This window comes from Pelodiscus sinensis, chromosome 14 (genome assembly GCF_052426305.1).
Source record: "Pelodiscus sinensis isolate ZL-2025 chromosome 14, ASM5242630v1, whole genome shotgun sequence".
Classification (NCBI taxonomy): domain Eukaryota; kingdom Metazoa; phylum Chordata; order Testudines; family Trionychidae; genus Pelodiscus; species Pelodiscus sinensis.
This window is the reverse complement of record NC_143065.1, coordinates 32,314,475-32,337,939: the sequence shown is the minus strand read 5'-3', so window position 1 is coordinate 32,337,939 and position 23,465 is coordinate 32,314,475. Positions and strand designations below refer to the sequence as shown.

The window sequence follows — 23,465 nt, the reverse complement described above, 5'->3', positions numbered from 1 at the left end:
CTCCTCCGGGCTTAGACACTCTCCAACCCTACCCTCCTAGAAGCCCAGGCATCCTGCTGGAAAAACAGCCTGATGTTGGGTCCTTGACTTGCACTGAATTTCCTGCATGCAACCGCCTCCTTCTGTTAGGGCATGCAAGAAAACTGCAGCTGTTGGGAACCTGCCAGTTCCCTCCCCCTCACTCTGACCTTGTCTTCTATTTGTGAGCTGGACTCTTCTGGGTTCAGCATCTCCTAGTGGCAACCAGCATCTCTGCATCCCATTTCTGTGGGGAAAGCAGGAAATGCTGCATGTATAATGTTCATTTCTGTAAAATTCTTCATTGTACCAGGACACAGAATTCTCTCTGGAAGAATTCACCATGGTCCACCCTCAGGATTGCACTCAGTGTCTCCAGATGGAATGATGCTACACCACGGGTTGCACCAGGAGTCTCAACCTCTTGGCCCAGGGGCCATCCCCAGCCTCAATTGTGCAATCTAGCCCCGGATTCGTGGGGGTTGGGGTGGGTGTCTTTTACCATTCCCCGAGTCCCGCCCTTTCCCACCATTGCCCTGCCCTCTTCCCCAATGGCACCCCATCCCCCGAGGATGTGGCTTTGAGGATCACCGGAAGGAGGTGTGGGGTGGCAGCACTGGTCACACCCAACGCTGCTGCAGAGAAGTGGAGCGCAGCAGAGCAAGTGAGCCCGCTGAGTGTACTCCGCTTCCCCACAGTTACTGCTGCCACAAGAGTGCGGGGGAGGGGTGATCACTGCTGCTGCCATGTGATAGCTCCCCCCACCCCAATGATCCCTGGAGCTGAATCCCTGAGGGGCAGGGTATCATGGGAGGAGGGAGGAGATGGGCCGATGGCAGGAAGGGGCAGGACTTGGGGAATTTTAACAGATGCTCTCTGGGAGTCCTGGGCTAGGTTGCGCAATTGCTCTGGCTGGGGATGGCCTGTGGGCCTGAAGTTTGAGACCTGTAGGCCTCACAGGCATCTTTGTAAGGATCTCTGAGGGAGGCAGCCCCTCTCCTGCTTTTGGCAGGAAGTCAGAATGAGAAGAGTACCATACAAGTTAAATAGGAACATGCAGATGGCGGTGCCTCTCCCTAATGTTCTCATGGCGATAATCGCTCTGCCCCTTGGGCTTCCTCTATTCTTCGCTGATACTTTGGCCACCTACTAAGCAAAGGACTACCTCTAAGCTTCAATCTGTGGCTGCAATCTTGCCTCCCTCTGCCCAGACTCAAATGGGAACTGCTCACCTGAAGCTGCTTAACACTGAAGGTCTTGAGGGATTGAGAGAGCAGGATCTATCTGGGAGCCACAGAAGGCAACACCGTATTGGAAAATTACCAGTCTGTCTGTAGGTGGGAAACTGTTTTGACTGGTAGCTATCTTATCAGTGAAAATACCAGATTTGCTAGAGAAATGGCTGTTGGTATATCTCCTGGGGAACATCTGCTTGCAGGTCTGATTATTGCCACCAATCCTGCAACTCATGGTTCTTTTCACATGCCTCTTGAACATGACCATGTTTCTCCAACGTATTTGCAAAGGGATACGCTCAGCCTGAGGGATTCTGGAGGTGAGAACATTCTGCTTGTTATTTTCATAACTGTCTCCCTTCTCCAGTCTGCTTAGGCCTCCCGTAAAGAGCACAGCTCAGGCAGGAAATGTTTCTTGTAATGGGTGCTTCATGCACAACTGGGAAGACAAGGCCTGCAGCCCCAGAACATGGCCAGAGGGAGTCTGATGCTTTTCTCCTTGAAAATATGAATGGAAAGCATGTACTACTTCTAATGCAATGAGAACTACATCCTTTAATCATTAGGACTGTAGGCAATGTTCCCCTCATAGATGAGCACTTGAGCAGCCATCCAGGAAAGATTCATGTGCTGTACAGCTGATTAGCAGCCCACAGCTGGCAGCATGTATTTCTATTGGTCGTGCACATGCCTTAGCGCACATAACAATCGATATACTGGACATGGATGGAAAAAATTAGAGGGAACATTGATTATAGCTTACTTATATCAAATAGACTCCCCTTGCCTGACAATTAGACCGCCTCACTCTGCCTTTGAAATCTCAATGTTGCCAATGTCAAACATTCAAAAATCATGAGTCTGGCTCCAGAAAATCATGAGATCAGTTTAAAAATCATAATTTTAAACATTCTAAAAGTGGGCAATTTTAATTTGTCTTCTGGTTTCTAAGCTTTTTGGCACCACTCAATGCAATTTTTTATATGCGACTCCACAATTATAAGGGCTACACGTTTACTTTTTAATATGAAAGCTGAGATTCTTCTATGAACACCTAACTGCAAGAGCTGGTGTTTTTAGAGGAGTTTGAAATACTGCAAGATAAAACATGATAGATGGTAGCACTGGCATCCACACTTGTATTCATGTTTTCTTTTATGCAGACCCTTTACGCAGAATCAGCTCCCACTCCCTTCATGCCAGGCTCCCATTTTCTTCTCATTCTGATGCCTCCTAACAATTCACCATGTCTTCAGTGTCCACAAACAGAAAAAGAAAAAAAAGCCTGTAGTATTTTCTTCCTCTGTTTTTTTATTTATTTCCAGTGCATCTTTTATGACTGTCTGCCTTATAGACTATAAGCTCTGCAGGGAAGTGCCCCTCTTTTATTTGGGTCTGTTATGGACGGTGCATATTGTCACATCTTAGCAAATAACAACAGTTGGGAGACCGAGTGACATAGAGCATTCATAATCCTTCTTTCAGGCCTTGTGTCTGAGTACGTCAGCATGCTTCACAACATTTATGAATTAAACTCACAAGCCCTGGTGAGATGAGTATCATCCCTTTTATACAGGAGGAGGAACTGAGGGACAATGAGGAAAAATATTGCACCCATAATCATGCAGCAAGCCAGTGGAAATGGTAGAGACAGAACTCTGACTTTCTGGCCCAGTGCTGATGTGCATTGGCAGAGCTGTAAAAGAGGGAGGAGTAAGGGAAGCTTGTACAATTTGTCGGCGCTGTATATTAATCTATCCTGTGTGCTCTTTTGCTTTTGTTAGCACCAAATTCCTTCCAAAAATAAAGTAGCACAATTCAGTTTTCCAAGGGTAAGGAAAATAGTCAGTCTAGAAAAACAGGGCTTGTAGGGTTAAATTGGGTAATACTGAACATTCCTTTTCTCCTCCACCCCCATGGCAGAAGCCAACTGCTTCACCCCAGCACCACATGATGGCACTGTTATTATAGCTATCCCAATGCTTAATCCAATATTTATTTTTGGTGAGTAATTTGTTTATCAGCAGGTTATTTTAATCTAATTTTGGTCATATTTGTTATACTCGACTATCTGTACTTCCCAGTGTTAGCAGCTTGCGTGTCTTTAAGGAAATTAGCTGGAGCCAATCTTGGAGGCATTTGCTCAGTGGTTATTGAAGGGAGAGGGTTAGGGAAACAGAGAGACCTTGTTGCATTGCTTGCTTACTGAAATTGTAATAATCAATTTAAAGAGACAGGCTGTGGTGACCTTCTGAGTATTTCTCTTTTATCAAGAGGATTCTCTGGTGCTGGCAGCAGTTATTGCAAATGACCTCTTTGCTGCCTCCCTTTTCTCTCCCCTCACCCTCTTGCCTAACCTATTTCCCTATTTCCTCCCAGCCATACTTCTCCTTCCCTGGTCCTTCCCTCAGCTTCCTTCCTCCTCCTTTATTCAGCCACCGACGCTTTTCCTTGCATGAAAGCATGAGGATTGTGTGTCCAGTGAGGTAAAATATCCATTGGGATTCCCTGCTTCTTGCTGAAACCATTGAAACCAGTAGACCTGGGCTCATCCCATTGTTCACTGGAGATTGATCCAATTTCCATAGGGAAGCTGGGTGAATCTCTGGAGCAGGAATCGGCTCCCAGTGGTTGTCTGGTCTTCCCTTTAGAAGGTGCCTTTTTCTCAGGAGCAAACACTAGTTTATAATGTCAAGTATCAGAGGGGTAGCCGTGTTAGTCAGAATCTGCAAAAGCGATGAGGAGTCCTGGATCAGCTGCTAGAAGTGGGCCTCATCCTCCTTGATTGGATCCACCTCGTCATCTCCAGCCTGATCCTGGCCTGCATATTTATTCCTGCCTCTGGAAATTTCCACTACATGCATCTGACGAAGTGGGTCTTTGCCCACGAAAGCTTATGCTCCTACACTTCAGTTAGTCTATAAGGTGCCACAGGACTCCTCGTCGCTTTTGTAGTTTATAATGGAGGTTGTTTTACCCCTTCCAGTCTCTTGGAAGCTGCAGGGTTAATTTAGCAGAGCATCTTAGCTTCAAACCATGTCCTTGGCATAATGAATTGGCTGACTCAGATCAACAAAGAGAGCACCAAAGAGATTTAAATAGCTAGACATAAAGATAAATATCTTTGTTCTCTCTGGTAAGCAGTGGCTTGCTCATCATATTTCAGATTGACTATAATCCATTTACATGATTGTATAAACCAGGTGATCTCTAGCAGTCCCATGTGTGCGACTCTAGAGGAGGCAGAAGTGAAAAGGAGGGGATTGGGAGTTTCTTCAGATACAGCAACAGTGCTCAGGCCATAATGCCTGCAGATTGGTGATTATCTGCTATCATAGAATCATAGAATCATAGAATAATAGGACTGGAAGGGACCTCGAGAGGTCATCGAGTCCAGCCCCCCGCCCTCAAGGCAGGATCAAGCTCCGTCTACACCATCCCTGACAGATGTCTATCTAACCTGTTCTTAAATATCTCCAGAGAGGGAGATTCCACCACCTCCCTTGGCAATTTATTCCAATATTTGACCACCCTGACAGTTAGGAATTTTTTCCTAATGTCCAATCTAAACCTCCCCTGCTGCACTTTAAGCCCATTACTCCTTGTCCTGTCCTATCCTTAAACCCCCATCTGCCACTCAGTGAACAAATCAGGGTTCCCTTGAAATTGGAGACTTCTCTTTTGTGTGAGCCCCTCTCTGGCTTTAGATGCATCTTCAATGGCTGTGGAACATCTGGAATGAATGTACCAGCTGTGCTGGGTACATCAAGGCAAAGCATGTCTGTTGTACCATCAAACTCACTTGGTGTGTCCAGGCAGAGAAACATGGCTGCAGTGGAATATTAGTTCAGGGGGAGCAACAGCAAAAAGGTTGAGAAGCAAACAGCTTTCTGCCACTTACCACATGGATTATGCAAATCCACTGCAGGAGGAGCTGACTTCTTGCTGCCTGCAAATGTGCATATTGCTGCTTGTATGTCTGACTCATACCCACCACCTGTATTTTAGCCAAAATCCAGATGTACTCAGCTGCATTGCAGATGGAAAGACCAACAGATAGATAGGTGGGGAGGTTTCTGTTTTCCTTCCTGCCTTCTGGGCATTCCTACTCCTTTGTTCTTCCCTTGCTTTGATGACTATAAAACTGAAAAGGAATTAAAGAATGAAATGAGAGAGATCTGCTAATGAGAGAAGAGCAGGAGAGAGCTGATGGGATGGTCCAGCAGAACCTAATTATAATATCTGGTAATCAAAGAATTGGGGATATTGACTCAGAAAAATTCCTTCCTGTCCCTCCCTAGTAACCTTCCTTTCTCCTAGAACAAACTTTCCTACTGTAGGTCATAGCACAGATATTTGGATGCTACATTGGTAAGTGCTACAGGAAACCAACAAGAAATAAATAATAAATTGACGTAGTCCTTAGACTATATAGTGCTTTTTTAATCCACAATACACAATGGAAACATTAGAAAACTGAGGCATAGAGCAATCAAGTATATTGCACAAGGCCATGTGTGTGAGAAACTGCCAGAGTCAGGAACAGAAGCCAGGGGTTCTGATGTCCTGAGCTGGTTGAAGATTTTTTCTCCCATTTTTCAAAAAATATTTTATGGGAATTTTACTTTGGTTGAAATTTCTAGCTTTCCTAACCAGCTCCACTCCACGTCCTTTCCACAGCCACTGTGCCACATGGGTTCTGATCAGTGGGTTGGAGAGCTAAATGTTGTGGCTCTGCATCCATTCTGATTTCAGTAACCTCTGTACAAGGCAGACACTCCTGAGTCTCATTCAGGCAGCCTACACCCCAGGCCCCCCAACTCAGTTCTGCCTCTTGTCAGGTTTACATGAATTTGCAGAACTCCTTGGCTGTGTCTACACTGGCGTGATCTTGTGCAAAAGTGGCCTATCTTGCGCAAAAACTTGCTGCCTGTCTACATTGGCTGCGTGTTCTTGCGCAAGTAAACTGATGTGTAGACAGGCAATATAATTTCTTGCGCAAGAAAGCCCTATGGTTAAAATGGCCATCAGAACTTTCTTGCGCAAGAGAGCGTCTACACTGGCAAGGATGCTCTTGTGCAAAAGCACATGCCAGTGTAGACACTCTCTTGCGTAACTACTTTAATGCAAGAATTCTTGCGCTAAAGAGTTTTTGTGCAAGATCACGCCAGTGTAGACGTAGCCCCTTGAGTAATTCTCCAAGGAACCCTGACTGATTTGAGCGAGTGGTTAATCACCTTGAGGTTAGCACATATGACATGTGGTTGAGGATCAACAGGAAATTGTGAGTCAAACCATTGCGATTGATAAGGGATCTTCAAGCCATTCAGGTTTTTAGTACATGTGTGCACACCAATGCTGAATGAAGGTCAGAGGAGTAACATCCCTGGGGTCTTATGCACACTCACAATTGCTGGAACTGAAAACATGAGAGATGTTGTCAGAGTTGTATGAGGGCCAAGAAGCAGGAAAGCTGAAGCTGCTGCAGGCCTGGACTGAAGTGTATTGGCAGAGCTGTCTGAAGGGTTTAGGATGGCAATAACACACTGCAGATCAAGGTTGAGGTGCTTCAGAAGATTAATGTGGGGGCCCAGGTCTGTATAGCAATCAGGTTGCAGGAAAGGATTGATTAGCATTGGCTTCCCAGGAATGGAATGACAGGGATGTTGCAGGTCAGCACTAAAACACATTGGCAAAGCTTTGAGTGGAGCTCTCTGTTTCCATCCATCCTCCCTCTTTATGTAGTATTTCCATGGTGCTCTCAAAGAATAGAGAAGACTTGCCACAGGGTCCTTGCTCCACCCTTCCCAAGAGCCTCTCTTTTTCATCACTGAAGCCTCTGAGGATTGCTGTCTGCCCTTCACCTGCAACCTCTGCACCTTCCTCATTGACTCTCCATTCACTCCTGTTTGCTGACGTCCCTTGACCCCAACCTCACTGCCATTCTCTCTCTGTCTTAACCTCTGTCTCTCTTCTTCTTCTCCTCCCTGTAAATCTCTGCTGATTTTAATTATTTTAATGATGTAGATGTGAGTAGTTCTGATTCTTTGTTTAATGGAACAGCAATAGATTGGTGCCTACTTGCTCTGGAAAATCTGTATCAAGAGCTTGCTGTTGCAAAGTGCATATGGTAATCAGGATTTAGGGGACTCACCACATGCTTCCAAGCCTCATGGATAGACGAACATGTTCTTCAGAGCTCCGAAAGTGTGTTGGAAAGAGGCATGTTGTGGACCAGTCAGGAAAAATACATTCAATCAAGAGCTGGTTTAAAGGGGGGAAGAATATTTTGGAGCTTGATAGGACTATATGTGCATGCTTTTGAGAAGGGTAAGAAATGCAGGGGAAAGGTGCTTCAGAAATATTGAATAGCCTTGCAATATTACTGCAAGTCTTGTGATATTTGGTATTTGTCTTAAAAACTGATCATCTGGTGGTATATGATTATGAGAGTATCAGTGTTCATTTTTTGTAAGGAACTTTACGAAGACCCTTATGGCTTTGGAGTAAAACTTGTACATGTGACCTGAGCACATGCAAAGGCTAAGAAACTAGAGAGAAAAGTAAAAGAAATCAAAGGTGGTATTTTATTTAAAAATAATCCTCGTGATTTTAAAGTTAATCTTGATCTTTTAAGCCTGATTTGTGGTTTTTGAGTATCTTAGGTTGGCAGCCCTGAGAAGGCAGAATGGACTGTAATTTTATAGTATCTGTTGTGCAATGACTTTAATTACAAAGGAGTGTGCACTATGAGTTGGCATCACACCTTTCAGTAGTCAAACAAGACCTGAGTGGCTGAGGCAGGGTCATGTGACAAGATGGTTGGCTTTGATGCCCACCCTATGTCAATCTCCTATGGTATCTGTATTACTGTATGAGGGGCATATGATCCTCTTTCAACCAATCATATTGTGTCTTTTCCCCTCTCAGTTGCTCCTCCCACTTTCATATTGATTTTGAAAAACATATGGGCTGTGTCTAGACTGGGAAGTTTTTCCGCAAAAGCAGCTGCTTTTGCGGAAAAACTTGCCAGCTGTCTACACTGGCCGCTTGAATTTCTGCAAGAACACTGACTTCCTACTGTCTGAAATCAGTGCTTCTTGTGGAAATACTATGCTGCTCCCATTCGGGCAAAAGTCCTTTTGCGCAAAGCTTTTGTGCAAAAGGGCCAGTGTAGACAGCTCAGATTTGTTTTGCGCAAAAAAGCCCCGATCGCGAAAATGGTGATCGGGGCTTTTTTGCGGAAAAGCGTGTCTAGATTGGCACGGACGCTTTTCCACAAAAAGTGCTTTTGTGGAAAAGCGTCAGTGCCAATCTAGATGCTCTTTTCTGCAAATGCTTTTAACGGAAAACTTTTCAGTTAAAAGCATTTCCGGAAAATCATGCCAGTCTAGACGTAGCCTGGGGGTGCAGTGGGTCAGGATTAAGGTGCATTGGCAGATGGAGATCGTCACAACTACTGCTGCTGCCACCATAGCGGGGTTAGATAAAATACATACATCTTCAGAACTGTCAATCCAGCATCTCCCACTGGTGCCAAGCACCTCAGTTTTTGCTTTACTTGGGGCCATGCCAAACACACACCTTCGCTTAACAAATAAAGGTCACAAATGCAAATTATTAAAATTAAGTTAATAAACATGTCTGTGAGTGTGTGAGCATTGTGTATATGTATGCACAATCATTAAACAATGCTAATAGGGGGACTCTGTAACTCAGCTGTTCCCCTTTGGTTTCAGAGTCTAACAGCCGACGAGCAGTCAACAGAGGCTATCTGTGTGAATTGCTCAGACTGTACCAGGACTGGCATCGCTGCGACACCTCAAATAGGTGCATCCATGTCCGCAGGGGTCTTCTGCTCTGCCTCAAACACATCACCAACATTCAGTCTGCCAGGGAGATTTTCCTAAGTGCCCATGGCATGGAGATCCTCTTCACCACTGCACAGGTAAACACAATCGGGATTTGACTGAGCAGCTGCTCCTAGCTTGTTCTACCCTCAGAGTGTAACATTCTTCTTATGTTTTAAGCAGAACGAATTGAAAAATGAAATTCCCATCTTGCTTTTTCTATGCGATACTTTGACTATTGTGTTTGTTGCAAATCAGACAAAAATTCAAAATGTGGCAATTTCTCAGAACAATCAGTTCAGAAATGTTGGAATATTTCATCTTTAATGTTACTCTCTGTCTATCTGTGTCTCTGCACTGCCTCATGGGAATTGTAGGTCCACCTCCCTCATGCCCTTATTCTTTTCTATGGATCCCACTCCCTGGTCAACTGGCATTTCCCAGGATACTCCACCATCCCTCTCTGTGGCTGAACAGCATCTCATGGGATGTTTCATTTTAATTTTTAAATGGAAAATTCTACCAATACTTTTCTTTTCCTGACAGAAAATTTTAATTTTGGCAAAACCTTTCTGTCCTGGCAGGAATATGTTTTGCTCAAAATTTTTCAGCTGGGCTCAGTTTTAGTTTTTGAAAAGTAAGTGTAGTGCTAGTGAGACAACAGCCGCCCTGAAGATGGGGTCCTTGTGGCTGGAGGGAGGGCAAGTACAGGACAGGCAGCAATTTCTTCTCATGACCATCCATCAATGTGCTTCTTTAGTCATGAAATGAAGGGACCACTGTGGCCTATTTAATACCTGGCCAGTGGGATTCAACAAGCAATGTTTTCTCTTAGGATTATAACTGGCATGTGCCCTGCCTTCTGTCCTAAACCAACCTTCTAGTGGTGAACAATCCAGACCCCCAAATTCTTCATGGCATACAATATATGCAGTGGCCCAGATCTTCTACTTTCCAAACCCCAAGACCAACAACTACTGCTGCCACAGAAAGCTACCCGTCCCCCTATTGTAGGTACTATATGGATGGGGTGATTGTTCCCTTGTCTGGGGCATGAGGAATTGGCCACTACTTCAGATGGGGCTAGGGAACAGATGTGGCAAGATTTCTATCAGATATGGCTCTTATAACAGTAAGTCCCCAATTCACATGGAGGATGGCAACAGCTGAGTGAGAGCAAAGTCTGTGACAGCCGACTATGGATTGTTGCCTCTATGAACCTGAAACTATCTATGGTTCCTTCTGAGCTAACATCTCCTGATAGCTCAGCCTGGGAGCAGCACCCTGAAAAGTGCAAACACTGGGTCACCTTGGGTGAATAAACAAGATACGACACACCAAGAATCCTGTGAAGAGAATGCTAATCCTTTCAAAGGTCAGAAGTGGAGCAGAAATGACAGCTTCGGGGGGTTCCAGTTTGCTTTCCCTACCATATGCCATGGGAGATCTGTTAGTAGCGGAATCATTGAGGTTAATAAGTCCAACCTATCACATTCCCAGAACACTAAAAAGTACATTTTTCATCTTACATTGTCTCCCTGAGAAATCAAATGATGTTCTCCCAAGCTCCTGGGGGAAAGGTACAACTTGGGGCAGATATAGAGCAGGGTGAACGGGGCGGCCGCCCCGGGCCCCGTGCTTCAAAAAGCCCTGCGCATGCGCCGTGGCAAAGGGGGGGCCCCGCGGAATTATGCTGCCCGGGGCCCCGCAAAACGGTCATCTGCCCCTGGGTACAATCCTGTAAAGAGCCTACATAATTCCTTACTCACAATTAGAAACTACAGATTAGTGAATGCATATCACACTGCTGCTGCTGCAGGGACTCTTCAGCATCCTTGTGTGAGAGAGAGAGCTTGGGAGAGTGTGCTGGCTGCAGGGAGAAAGCTTGTGCCTCTTGGAGACAAAAGTGACCGAGAGTCCCTGTCTAGGTGGAGTTTTGGCTACAAATGTATTCGCTTGTGGCAATTCATGCTATGACCAGCTAACATGGTTTTAGCCATGTTAAATTGAGCTGGTTTGAAAAATTGTGACAAGATATTCTTTCATTGGAATTTGCTGCATTTGTTTATTTGTTGAAATTGAAATGTTTTTAGGGGACTAATTCTGGCAGAACTGAGGAAAGGCCCCAGTGAATCCTGTGTGTTGGATAGCTTTTGGTCAGAACCCTGCCAGCTTTCCTGTTAGCTCGATCACCTTGCATCCTCAGCAGCCTGCCAGGCATGCAGACAGGTAGCTGAGAGCCTGGAAGCCTTGGGAGTTCTGGCTCTGAGGCTCAGGTATCTTCAGCAGCTTGGGTTTCTTGGGTCCCCCTGCTCTGTAGCAGCTCATCAGATGCCCTGCCCCACAAATTAAAAAAATTGTGCATTTCATTTTGACTCCGCATATAAACAAATGTTGAAATATTGTAAATTTCTGAAACAGAAAATACTTTCCTCCACCCATACATCCTGTCTATGACCATGTTTAAAATGTGCCAGTCAAAACATGTTTAAAGAACACATCTTTAAATATGATCTATTGGCCTAATCTAGCTGAGGTCACAGACAGAGCTCACAGGCCTAGGAGGAATAGAGGCTGTTGTTCTCTGCCCTGTGAGAGTGTGCTGGAGAGAATTTAATGAGGCACTTTCTCTTCTTTATTATTTTCACAATTCATTTCTTTATTTAGGCTCAGCTGGTATCTCTGCAATACCTATGCCTTAGTCTCGCCTCTCAGTTAATATTGTCACAGTATCAACCTTTCTTGCACTGGCATCAAATAACCCACAATTACACTGAGTATAGTGACTGAAGCATAGATGAGTTGAGTTCAGGTCAACTTTACTTTGGGTTTCTGAACTATGAATTGAGTTTGTTCCATCTGTAGCATAGAGAAGCCAAGTGACTTGCCCAATATTGGACATTGACTTAGTGGCAAAGCTGTGAATAGAAACCATTTCTTCTGGCCTTTTGCTGTTTGATTCCTCAGAGGTAAATTCAGAATTGTCCCCCGCTCTTGTTCTTACCATCCAGAGATCTAAAATACATATTAAGGTTCTGGTAGCTGAGTCTTGTAAGCAAGTCAGCTTACATGATATTTTTAGATTTTTAGGAATCCTGCCTAATTCCACAGAATTTTGCAATGCCCTTCATTCATATGGATGGAAGCGGAACAGGTGTCTGTATACAAAGCAGCAGTTTTTCTTTTATTATGTATTACAAAGCACTTCAGTTTGTTCACCAATCACCCTGCTGGACTGGCTGAGTAGCCTAAGCCCTGCACCTCTCTCACTGTGGGATGCTAGGTCAGTGGTGCTAACCACTTACTCTGTCTTCTTTCCACTGAAAGAGTATAATTATTCTGAAAATAGTAATAAAAATCATCTTGATGTTGTTCTTACATGTATTGGTGTCTTTGTGGTGCTTTTTGGGGCCTCAGCTGATATTCTGGTGTTTGAGGGATCCATTCCAAGTCACCAAGGATGCAGACACCAACTATGCTGGCAGCAGACTTGGTACCAGGGGCAGATGAGAGTTTTGCGGGGCCCCCCTTTGGAGATAAAATAGAAAAAAGGCATCCCTCCTGTGCCCACTCCTCCAGTAGCCCCACGCTGATCATGTGAGCTACCCATCCTCATCCCCTCTCCTAACACTTCCCTCTACACACCTGCTCTGCCTCTCTCCTCTGGTGCTGGTCCCTCCCCTGCAGGTGTCTGCCCTTCTGCTTCTCCCCCAGAATCCCCTGGCACCTGCACCTTCCCTTACCCCTGCACCCTCCTGGTGCCTCCCCCTTCCCTCACTGCCCCTGCGTCCTTTGCCCTCTTTTACCCTAATGTCCATCCCCTCACCACCTTCTGCCCCCATTCCCCTCATGCCCCTGTGCCCTCACACATGCCTTGCTCCATCCCTACCTTCCTCCTGCCCACCCCTCCTTTCAAGCCTTCTCCCAGCACCTCCCCATCCTCCCTTTAGTCCCCAATGCCCTTACCCTCTCCTCTCCCAGCATCACCCTGTCCCCCCTCCCATTGACACCTCTCCTCCTGCCCTTTTCCTCATTGTCTGCACTTGGCCCTCTGGTATTTGTTTCTCCTCCACACTGTCCCTTGGTGCCTTCCCCTTTCTTCTCCTGACTTGACCCCCTCCCCTCAGCACAAGCCCCTTCCTCTGCCATCCACCTTCTGCCTTCCAGTTTTCAGGGCAGCCGCGACCCTGGCCCAGGCTCCAGACCACGTGCCAAACCGAGCAGTGCAACACTGGGCCATGTGGTTTTAAAGTCCCGGGCCGTGACGTCACACCACGCCCGGGCGTCTCCCCTCTCAGCTGTTGTGTGGCATTTCAGCATGTTGCGCATACACTCCCTCGGCCCCACATAGCCTGTACTGGCGGGTGCCGGGGAATTTAAAGTGCGGGGCTGCGGCACCCCGTCACAATCCCCCTCCTCCTCCAGTAGCTGCCAGCCGGCCCTTCAGCGGATGGCCCACCAGGAAATTCCCGGTATCCCGTCGGGCCAGTCAACCCCTGGTGCTGGTGCAGGGCCTATTTAATCATGGGGCTCACTGCTCCACTTGCCCTGCCCTATATCTGCCTCTGCTTGGTACAGCACAAGAACCTACATAGACAGATGATAGCCATATCAGCTTTGAAATTCTCTTCTCCCCTAAGAAGGCTGTGGTGTATGTGCTCTGTAGCTACAAAACTGCGATTCCTTAGTTTTGCACATTTAAATTTCTAGGAATTCTGTCTTTGTGCAGAGGCAGCAACCATTTTGTTTTCAGAGCTGCTGTCCTTTGTTATGGAAGAGACATGCATCCACTACACTCTCCCAAGGAGATTTCATTTTTATTTTTGATTATCTTGTTTCCCTTAATTTAAAATAAAAGTCCTTCAGTATTTCAACTTTCAGAAGTCAAAAAGAGAAGAAAAATGCATTTTCAGAACCATTTTATTTGGATTTAGAAATACATTTTTAATAACGTATTTTTAAATGTGAAGGAAATTGGTGAGTAAAAGGTCATTTCAAACTGAAAAATCAAAACATTTTGGCTTTTGGCATTTTTTTAAAATAGTTTGGTGAAGCTGACATAAATTCACAAACTGTTTCAGTCACTGAACCAGCATTTCATACCTCCCAATAGCTCCAGATGAAGAATTTTGCCCCTCTGTAGCTGTAGGGAAGTCAGTGGATAATTCAGAAACAGGCATTCTTTTTTTCTGGAGACAGTACTGACCCCAGCACCTTCGATGGTGCTAGGGGACCCTGTGCCCTTTAGATGGATATGCCAGCAGATGGGGAATGAGCTTTAGAAGCAGATAAACTATTTAAAAACCAAGATTCTATGCTCCCATGCAGACTTCCCTGCTGTGATAAGGTAGGAAAAGGATGAAAGAGAAACACAGGAAATATATGAGGTTGAAGCAGAACTGTTTGAGTATTATTCAAATGCTGCTCTTTGAGGTTTTCAGGGAAGCAGCTATTTTAATGTCTAGTGGATCTGTGCAAAAAGGAAAGATGCTTCTGAATGGCAAACATAATTGAATATTCTTCATTGGTGCTTAGGATTGCCTGGATAGCAAGCCCCTGGATCCAATAGTAACTACAGTGGCCCAGATCCTGAGGAAGTGCTACCCCAAGAGGCCTCTGCCTCTGGCTACATTACGCAGTTCCTATTCCTTCTCTCTTCCCGGAAGTGTCAGCTCTGAACCTTCACAAATACTGCCTGAAGGTAAATTATTGACTGAAGTATGTGTGACTGTGACTGATGGGAAAATGGAAGATGGGGGTCAGGAGAGAGAGGAATCTGATCCTGAGCTTTGCATTTAAAACTTGGATGGTGTCCCAAACGGTCATGCTATCAAACTGGGTATGAATCCCTCATTTTGGGTGTTTCTGTCCAGGCCAGCAGGTACTGTGTGGAGAATGGAGATGTGAGATAGTGAAGAGAAGGGGAAATGAAATTCAATCCGTATTGCTTTAAAGTGACCTGAAGGAATGGCCTTGACAGAATCTGGAACTACTCTTGCTTCGTGGAAACTAGGAAGGGAGTATGCATATGTGTACAGTCTGCCTTGCAAATTTATCAGTAAACGGATGCTGCCAGCCAGACGCCTTTTTTTCCTTCTCAAATAATCCAGTTGTGGTTATGCTACGTGAATGGAGGTTGTGAGCACTTGCAGGCCAGCGAGATGTGTGCAAAGGCAGGTGAGCATCATGCATGTAAAAGGCATGCCCAGGAATGAAACAAATATTACCTTCTGCATAGCTGTCTCAGCTAGAGTGAAACCTTCCTGCTGCCAGTCTTCACACTCCAAACCAGCACCTGTATGGTACAGCCCAAACAATATTCTGACTACTGTTTTACCTGTGAAAACATTTTCAGCAAAGACTGTGAAGCTTCTACTCTGTATCTCCAAATTTCTGGCTCACCTCTTTATTGATCTTTAAGATTTTCTTTTGTTTTCATGGGATGTTTCTGATTTCCTCTGGATGATCCTGTTTCCTGTAGTCTAGGCATGTGGGACATACCATAGCAAGGATGAAACTTGCCACCCTACTTTTCTGCCCCACCTCCTGCAAAACTAAAGCAATAAAATCTATGTCCAAGAGAATTTTTACCCCCCAAAATGAGAAGAGCTAGAGATATAGTGATGTCCACTAGGGCTACCATGCAAATACATTATACCTATTAACTTTTATGTGGAAGATAGATTCCACAATAGTATGGTCAGGATAAAATCCTTAGGTAGGTACTGTATATAGATTAACAGCATCCTATAATATCTTTGCAATAAAACAAAAAATCATCACATTACTTTGTTACAGAACATGGTGCCACATCAGGGTGGTGATTGTCAAGGTGTGGAAATACTGTGATTTCATCCAGGAGAACAGGCCCAGCCTTTGGGCAAGAGGCGGTTGACTTGGGCCCCACACATTCAGGGCCCTGTGCTACCCAGCTTCCAGCCCCACCCACCCTGCCAGGAGCCATGCGGTCGTGCAGGTCAGCGTGCTGCCTTGGGCCCACATACTCTTTGGCTGGGCCTACAGAAGAATCAGTGTAGATGCCCTCTATCCCATATGCAGCTATATCTGATGGAACAACACATGGGATCTAAGTCTTAGGCTCTGCTGTGGTCGTTTATAGGGAGAAGACACATGTGTTGAGCACAAAGGTGGCTTGACTTTCTGAAGGGGGCCAGGGAGAAGGATATGATGATGGAAGACACCTGCTCCATATGTTTTCTACTTTTGCAGATGACTATGACGATGATGTAGAGGAAGTGGAAAAAGACCTGCATAGTGATGATCTGGAGCACAAAGAGGAAGTATGTCTATTAGTCACAGCTTCCTTTAAAACCCTGCATGCTCTATGAGGGGAAAATGGGGTTTTTTCCCCCTTATTTGGACCTTATTTCCATTCCCTATTTGATTTTACCTTTTACAATTAGAGCCAAGAATAAGTCTCAATGGAGATTTGATTCTTCCAGGCAGAGGCCATGAGAGGCACATTAAGGAGAAAGTGATAAGAGGCCTAGTAGATTTTAGGGAGTGATATCTTTTTTCTTTTTTTCCCTCATCACAATAACTTTATATTTTTGCTATGTACCTGGACTTCAGTCACAGAATGAAAGTTGATTTGTTTGTGGCTTCAGAGCAGATATATAATAATATAGGGCTGCTTGGCCACAGAAAATGGAAGAGCAGTCATCTTCCATGGAGCGGGGTCGGGATCTTTTGAACATGCAGTTAAATGGTGCATATAAATATTTAGACAGGTTGGTATGCAGTTGTGTCTGGGATCTTGCCTGAGAAGCTGGAAGACTTCAGCTTTGTGTAGGTAACCTATGTGATTTGCCCACTATTATAGAGAAAGCTGGCCAATCTCTTCCTGGGAACAGTCTGATCATCACGCTAAGTCCCTTGTTTCTGTTTCTGAATAGATTCTCAGTTGAATCGCCCCAAAATTCTTCCTTGTTCACATGACTTCAGGAATAAAAGTATAATAATCTCAGCTCATTGTTTTTTCACAAACTGTCACTTCATGTATTTCATAATCCCAGTTTGATCTGTGTGATTGGGTATATACGTCACATAGTATTTTTTTTCCATTCCCTATTTGATTTTACCTTTTACAATTAGAGCCAAGAATAAGTCTCAATGGAGATTTGATTCTTCCAGGCAGAGGCCATGGGAGGTAGATTAAGGAGAAAGTGATAGGAGGCCTTGTAGATTTTAGGGAGTGATATCTTTTTTCTTTTTTTCCCCCATCACAATAACATTATATTTTTGCTATGTACCTGGACTCCAGTCTTTAAAACAGCTTGGGTCTTTAAGCCACAGTTAGAGCACTAATTTTTAGCCTCTTTCTTTTACCTATTCCTGTTCATGAACAAATAATTTAACTAATTATTTGGAACATTGTTTGCTTTCTGTCCTCACTCTTTTTCCCTGCCACACCCTGCTGTGAAAGGTACAATTCTAGGATGCATGCCAATGTTTCTCTGGTGAAAATGCATCTTTCTACACACACATTCATGCATGAATGAGCTTTTGCTCTCTCAAACATCTGTACAAACAAAACCTTGTTTGCACAAATATTTATGGTAATCGAATGAAAAAGGGCACAAACAGTGTGTGATCTGATCCAGTTTAGATTTCTGTTGAGTGTTCTTTTCACTATTCGCCTGCTCTGCCTATCTGAACATTAAAATGGACACAGTGTCCTGACCTGTCCATTAGTGACTATTTTAATCAGAAAACTGGTCAAACTGTTCATTAGGAATAATGTTTTTGTTTTGTCATTTGTTCCCAATCACATCCTAATGTTTGTAATTAGTGAATACTTATGAATAATGACCATAAGTACTTGTGAACAGTTTTAAGTTTATTGGCTGTTTGACAACACTATGCCTTGAATATGAATTTTATTCATTTGCCTTGTATGATTGCTACCATAACCTTCATATTACCCCACCTTGTGACTAAACTTTTACACAGAATGATAATGGGGGATGAATAGTGAACTTTTGATCCAAATTTTTGGGCAAAGAAACATTTGCACTCAAGTTCTTAATACTTTTGTGATTCAAAAACTTTTCCCACAGCTATTTGGTGGGTGTCTAAATATTCATGAATAATGTCTAATACTAATCACAGTGAACAGAGCACAACACTTTTATTTATTTGATCAGCTCTACCAAAATTGGAGTCCCCATGCATCAATCTCACATCCAGTTTTATCATGAAGCCCATCCATCCCTCCCCTGAAAATCATTAAAACCTATACGTACACATCCCACATAATTCTCCAAACTGTCACTTCCTCCAAAGCAATCTTCAAGGGCTCAGAAAAACTCCAACACCAACTACTGACTCCCCTGTCAACCAATCCCAATCACCCCCTCAAATCAACACAAGTAACGCTTGGTAGAAACAGCCCAGCCTTTCAGTCCAGCTATGGCTCAGGGTTGGAACTGCTGTTGACACCATGGTGTTCATGGGAATTTGGTGATAAATTGAATCATTTCTGAAGTTATTATCAAGAGCAAATTGCTTCTTTGCTGCGGTTTGGTGGTGAATGCTTGCTAACTGTATGCTGAATTATTTGAATAATGCTGTCATGTCGCAGCCATTCATCAATGCCAGTTAGCCACCCTACCCCCCCTTCCCATTCTCTTATTCGATGACTGAACACTTGACACTGCATGTCTTTGACTCTTGTATCTGATACAGAAGGTATGCATGTCAATGCATGGTTGCTTTGGATGTGAAAGTTTCAGACATGATCCTTGTCCTTGCTTTATAGATAACTGCAAACCCAAAAGAATGTGTGGTTTTTTTTCAAATGAACAGAAGACGGATTGGGCAAGAGACTAAAAGCTATTTATCACCAGTGTAGAAAGCTATAAATAAAGTAACAGATGAGAAATCGGTGCTTCAGGGTTCAATGATGTGTGCGATACTGGGGGAGAGGGGAGAGGATCTTGATGAGCAGTAGTGGAGAACAAGGTAATCTTAGTTTGGAGAGGTAAGAATACTAGAAGTTGCTAGTTTTGCTGGTAACCAACAAAACACATTTTGCCTGTGACATACGGTGGGATTTTCTTGTTCAATCTAAATTGTCTGATTGTTGGGTCTCTGAATCAAATCTGTTTTCTCACTGCCCTTCATTCAACACCTGAGGTGGCACATCAGCTGGTTATGTCAGGATACTGGCCAGTGGCTTTCGGAGCTCCAATTTTTGGTTGTCCAAGTTGACACATTTAAATGGTCAATTTTTCAGAAGGTGGATCTCAGCACCTTCTTAAAATCAGGCTCCTATAAGATGTCTCAGCTGGGACACTCAAATAGTGAGACACCCCAAACCACTAGTCATTTTTAAAAATCTTGTTCAGGACTTCTGATATATAAATGCCTCTGGATCATTCTATGGCCTTGGGCAAGTGATCTGACTTCTTGTGTGTTTATTTGCCCTTCCATAAAATGAATTTAATTGCTCTCATCTAGTAGACAGGGGCAGCTTGTGCTTAATGATTCCTGGTACCATCTTATAACTAGCCAGTCAGGGACAATCCCATGTGGTTTGATAGCACATTTCATTTATTTCCTTTCCTACTCTGACTTTTGAAGGACGATGATTTGGAGACAGATGTGAGCAAACTGAACTCAAAGCCAGGTCTTGACAGGCCAGAAGAGGAGCTTGAGCAGTATGAGACAATGTGTCCTGAACTTTCCCTTACCCTCCAGGTGGGATAACATTGTGGCTTCCTTTATCTGTGAATGCATGTAGGAATGTGCAGTACTGGAGGTGTTGACTTAGAGGAGGTGGGCTGACAGGTATACTGCAAAGGGGAGCTCTGGATGACTCAAGATATCAGAGGATCCAAGATGTAAATTCATCTGGAACTTGTTGGGTTGAATGCAGCCCCAGTTGGTAGCATGTAAAAGATATTAACATCTGAGGGCATTTAACTGAAAGCCTGGGTATCAGATCACTAGGGCGTAAACGGATAAATAAATATCCAGGTGGACATTACCTATTAAATATCCACTTATGGGCATTAAGTTGTATCCTTGTTGGTAATTTTAACAGAGATCCAAGAACTAAATGGATAATGGAAATTAACTTGTTTGTCTACTCTAGAGGTGGTCAGTTAAGCTTAGGGTAGAAGAACAGTGATGAGGAAGCTGACATTACCACTGCTTAAAATTCAGAGAGTTCCACAGTTTATCAAACCATCTGTTTAATAGTTTGGGACAGGAAGTGAAGAAGAATATTGTACTCAGTACTGAACAGAGAGAAATCGAGGGAGGCAGAGTATAATTGTTCAATTTAAACAAGACATCATGCCTCTCCTATCATACAAAGTGCTGTGGTATTTGTAATGACTGCACCTGGCCAGGAACTTGGATTAACTTGTTGCAGTTCTGTATTTTAGTCAGGTGGAACTTTGCCTGGCAAAGTGGCCCCATTGTATTACATGGGACCATCAGTTCAAAGAGAAGTACAGCAGGGTGCCTCATGCAATTTCCTGTAATGCTCCAGGTTTGCTTAGGAGTTACCCATCCAACAGCTGATCTAAACTGACCTTGTTTAGCTTCTAGGAACTGATGAAAGATCAGCTTGTATGACTAGGAATGGTGGCAGGTAGGCTGTGGATTTCTGTCTCTCTGGGTCACTGAGGTGAGCAGAATTTTGAGAGCCCTGTAAATGAAATATTTTCCCTTTTCTTCCTTGTGGCATTTTCTGTGGAAAGAGACACCATCTGTCTTTATTTATTTTCTTTCTTTTATCCTTTAAATCTAAAGGAACCGGAAACAGAGTCTGAAGATAAGAACGGCTCTGAAGATGTGCCTGGGAACCTGCCAGGCCCTTACCCCCAAGTCATTCCAAATGCTGCTTTTAGGAAGCAGCAGCATTGCAGACACAGAGACCAAAGTGCCATGGGGCCAGACACAAGGGAAACAGCTTTCAAGACTCCAGTGCAGAGCTGGGAAAAGAAGGGGAACTGCACGTCTCCAGGCCTTGAAAAGCGAGCGATGGGAGAATCAGTCCAAGATGCAGACACTCTTGGTGAAAGAGACGATCTATGCAGGAGTCATGCATCCACTCTGCATCCTCTCCTAAAAGAAGCCTCTTGGGACCCAAGAACATTTCGCACTCACTGTGGAAGCTATTTCAGCCCCAGCTCCGTGAGGGGAGTGGGAGCCTCAGACATTGTGAAAAAGCTTCTGGAGAGACACCAAGGGGATATCCCATCGCACAGCCCTCACTTCTACATGGCCAGGGCTGGAAGCACCAAGTCCATTTTGGATTACAGAGTTTTGGCGTTCCCTGATTTCTGGGGTCACCAGCCCCCTCCTCATTACCAATCCCTGCTGGAACGGAAATATGGAGTACAAAGGTGATTCTGCTTTATTGCCATCCTACGGGTAGCTCTCTGAAGCTGGCCAAATAAAGACTCACCTCTTACAGTCTTGGGGACTTTCACATCTTACTGGTTGGCTCCTGATAGGTGTTAATTATCACTTTTGTATGAAGTTTCATAGGTCTCTGCAGAACCCACACAATGGCTTATAACAATAAGGGGAACCAAGCTACAGGCTTATATTATTTAGATTTTTCTCTTAGATTGAAGAGACTGGCATCTATGGGGCTCTTGGCACACATGCGGAGTTAGGAGGCCTAATTTTTGCCTCTGCCAGTGGCCAAGTCATGTCACCTCTCTGGGCCTCACTTTCCTTTTTTGGAAAGTATCAGTGAATAAATAGTTCTCTGCCTCACCTGCTAAAGTAATTACATTTCTAAAGTGTGCTGGGATCCTTCCATGGAAGGCACTGTGCACCTGACAAGTAACATTAATGCTCTGAGGGGGAAACTTGGAAGACAGGATTCTTCTCATGACTACCCATCCTTCTCCTTCCCCAAGCATGTTCCTCTTCCGTTACTTAAGAGGGGCCGTTGTTCTGAGTAGCCAAAGTGACTCTGACCAGACCCTAAACAGGCTGCATGATTGTACTTTCCCTTCAACTAAGCTCTAGGACTGAACAATACTAATAACATGGCATTTACCAACGCCATTAGTTTCTGAGCTTTCTTGAACCTCAGCACCCTGTAGAGATGGGAACTCTTCCTGCAGCCACTAAATGCCAGAAATCTTGCTCCCAGAGGCAGTGATTCGCTCCTTTTCCCTGCACTAATGTTCTGAAAACCCTGATTTTATGATCATAACAATATATGTAACTCTACAACTAAGAAAGGGATAATCGTGTCGTTCTTCAGTGTTTAAGCTGAGGTCAGGAAGGAAATCTCAAGAACACATTTGGCATTGTACAATTGATTGTTATGGGGGGGAGGTTGGATGGGCTCATTAGCCACTGTTGGAGCCAGGTGGCTCCTAGATAGGTCAATAGTCTGATCCCTTGTGACAAATTCCCCATTGCTAGGTGTACATAACTCATTCACTGAGACTGAATGAGAAGAAATGGAAATAAATCCTGCAGACTGTGAATGACAGTCATTTAAAAGTGTTTTCCAATTGTGAGAGCCATGCAAAAGCCAAACTGCAAAAAGTGTTAAGGGATATTTTTGTTTAAAGTGAGTACAGGTGTGTAAATCTACACAGGGGTATCCTTTCTCCCCCATCCTCTGGAAAGAATATAATACGCCTCAGTTCGCTTCTTCAGTAAGGATCCTCCAAGCCAGAGGTGTGTGTCTTCCAGTAGCCACAGACAGACTCACAGTTTGTTTTTCTTTTCCAGGGCCAAAATATTTGAGGATGTTTGTCGTCTAATCCAGCCAGGTGATGTGATAGACAAAGTTGTCTTTGATGTAGATGGGTGCAGGTAGGTATTCCTAGTAGTGTACTGGGATTGAGGGCACCGCCATTCTAATTTTCACACCTGCTGTCTGGTCACCCTATCTCATACAATGAGCTGCTGTTGCCCCTTTATGACTCAGCCAGGTCACACTATGCATTTGCCCTTCTGTGGTACCAGAGTCTTCTTAGTCATTCTCTTAGTGGCTGGCAGGGGAAACTGGGCCTGCCATCTACTCCTGGTTCTGGCACAGGTCCTCTAGCTAACAGCCATCCAAGCCTCTTGGATCTTGCGGCCTTTCCCTAAGCCCTTTCCTTGCCATCTGCTACTCTACTTCCCTCCACTACTTAAGGCTTGTCAGGGTCACCATTCCCTCTTCCCAGGGGGAAACAACAAGCTACATATCTCTGCTGTCTGCTACTTCCAAACATCCCTACCATCTCCTGGGAAATGACCACAATCTATTTTTAACAGCTCCCTCAGCTTCCAAATTCCTGTCTTTATAATCCCCAGTCCTGATTGCCCTCCCCCCCCCCTCAGCTGAGCTCCCTCGCTGAGTCAGGGGATT

General features: G+C 44.4%; 1 protein-coding gene across 1 annotated transcript in view; it reads left to right on the top strand.

Moving 5' to 3' along the window:
* AGBL1 (AGBL carboxypeptidase 1) overlaps nt 1-23,465 on the top strand; it is a 477,711-nt gene that overhangs the window by 83,993 nt on the left and 370,253 nt on the right. The window contains exons 7-12 of the mRNA XM_075897043.2: nt 8,993-9,201; nt 14,639-14,804; nt 16,334-16,404; nt 19,709-19,825; nt 20,888-21,483; nt 22,841-22,924. Coding sequence (XP_075753158.2) covers nt 8,993-9,201; nt 14,639-14,804; nt 16,334-16,404; nt 19,709-19,825; nt 20,888-21,483; nt 22,841-22,924 — 1,243 coding nt within the window. The remainder of the gene's footprint in view (nt 1-8,992; nt 9,202-14,638; nt 14,805-16,333; nt 16,405-19,708; nt 19,826-20,887; nt 21,484-22,840; nt 22,925-23,465) is intronic.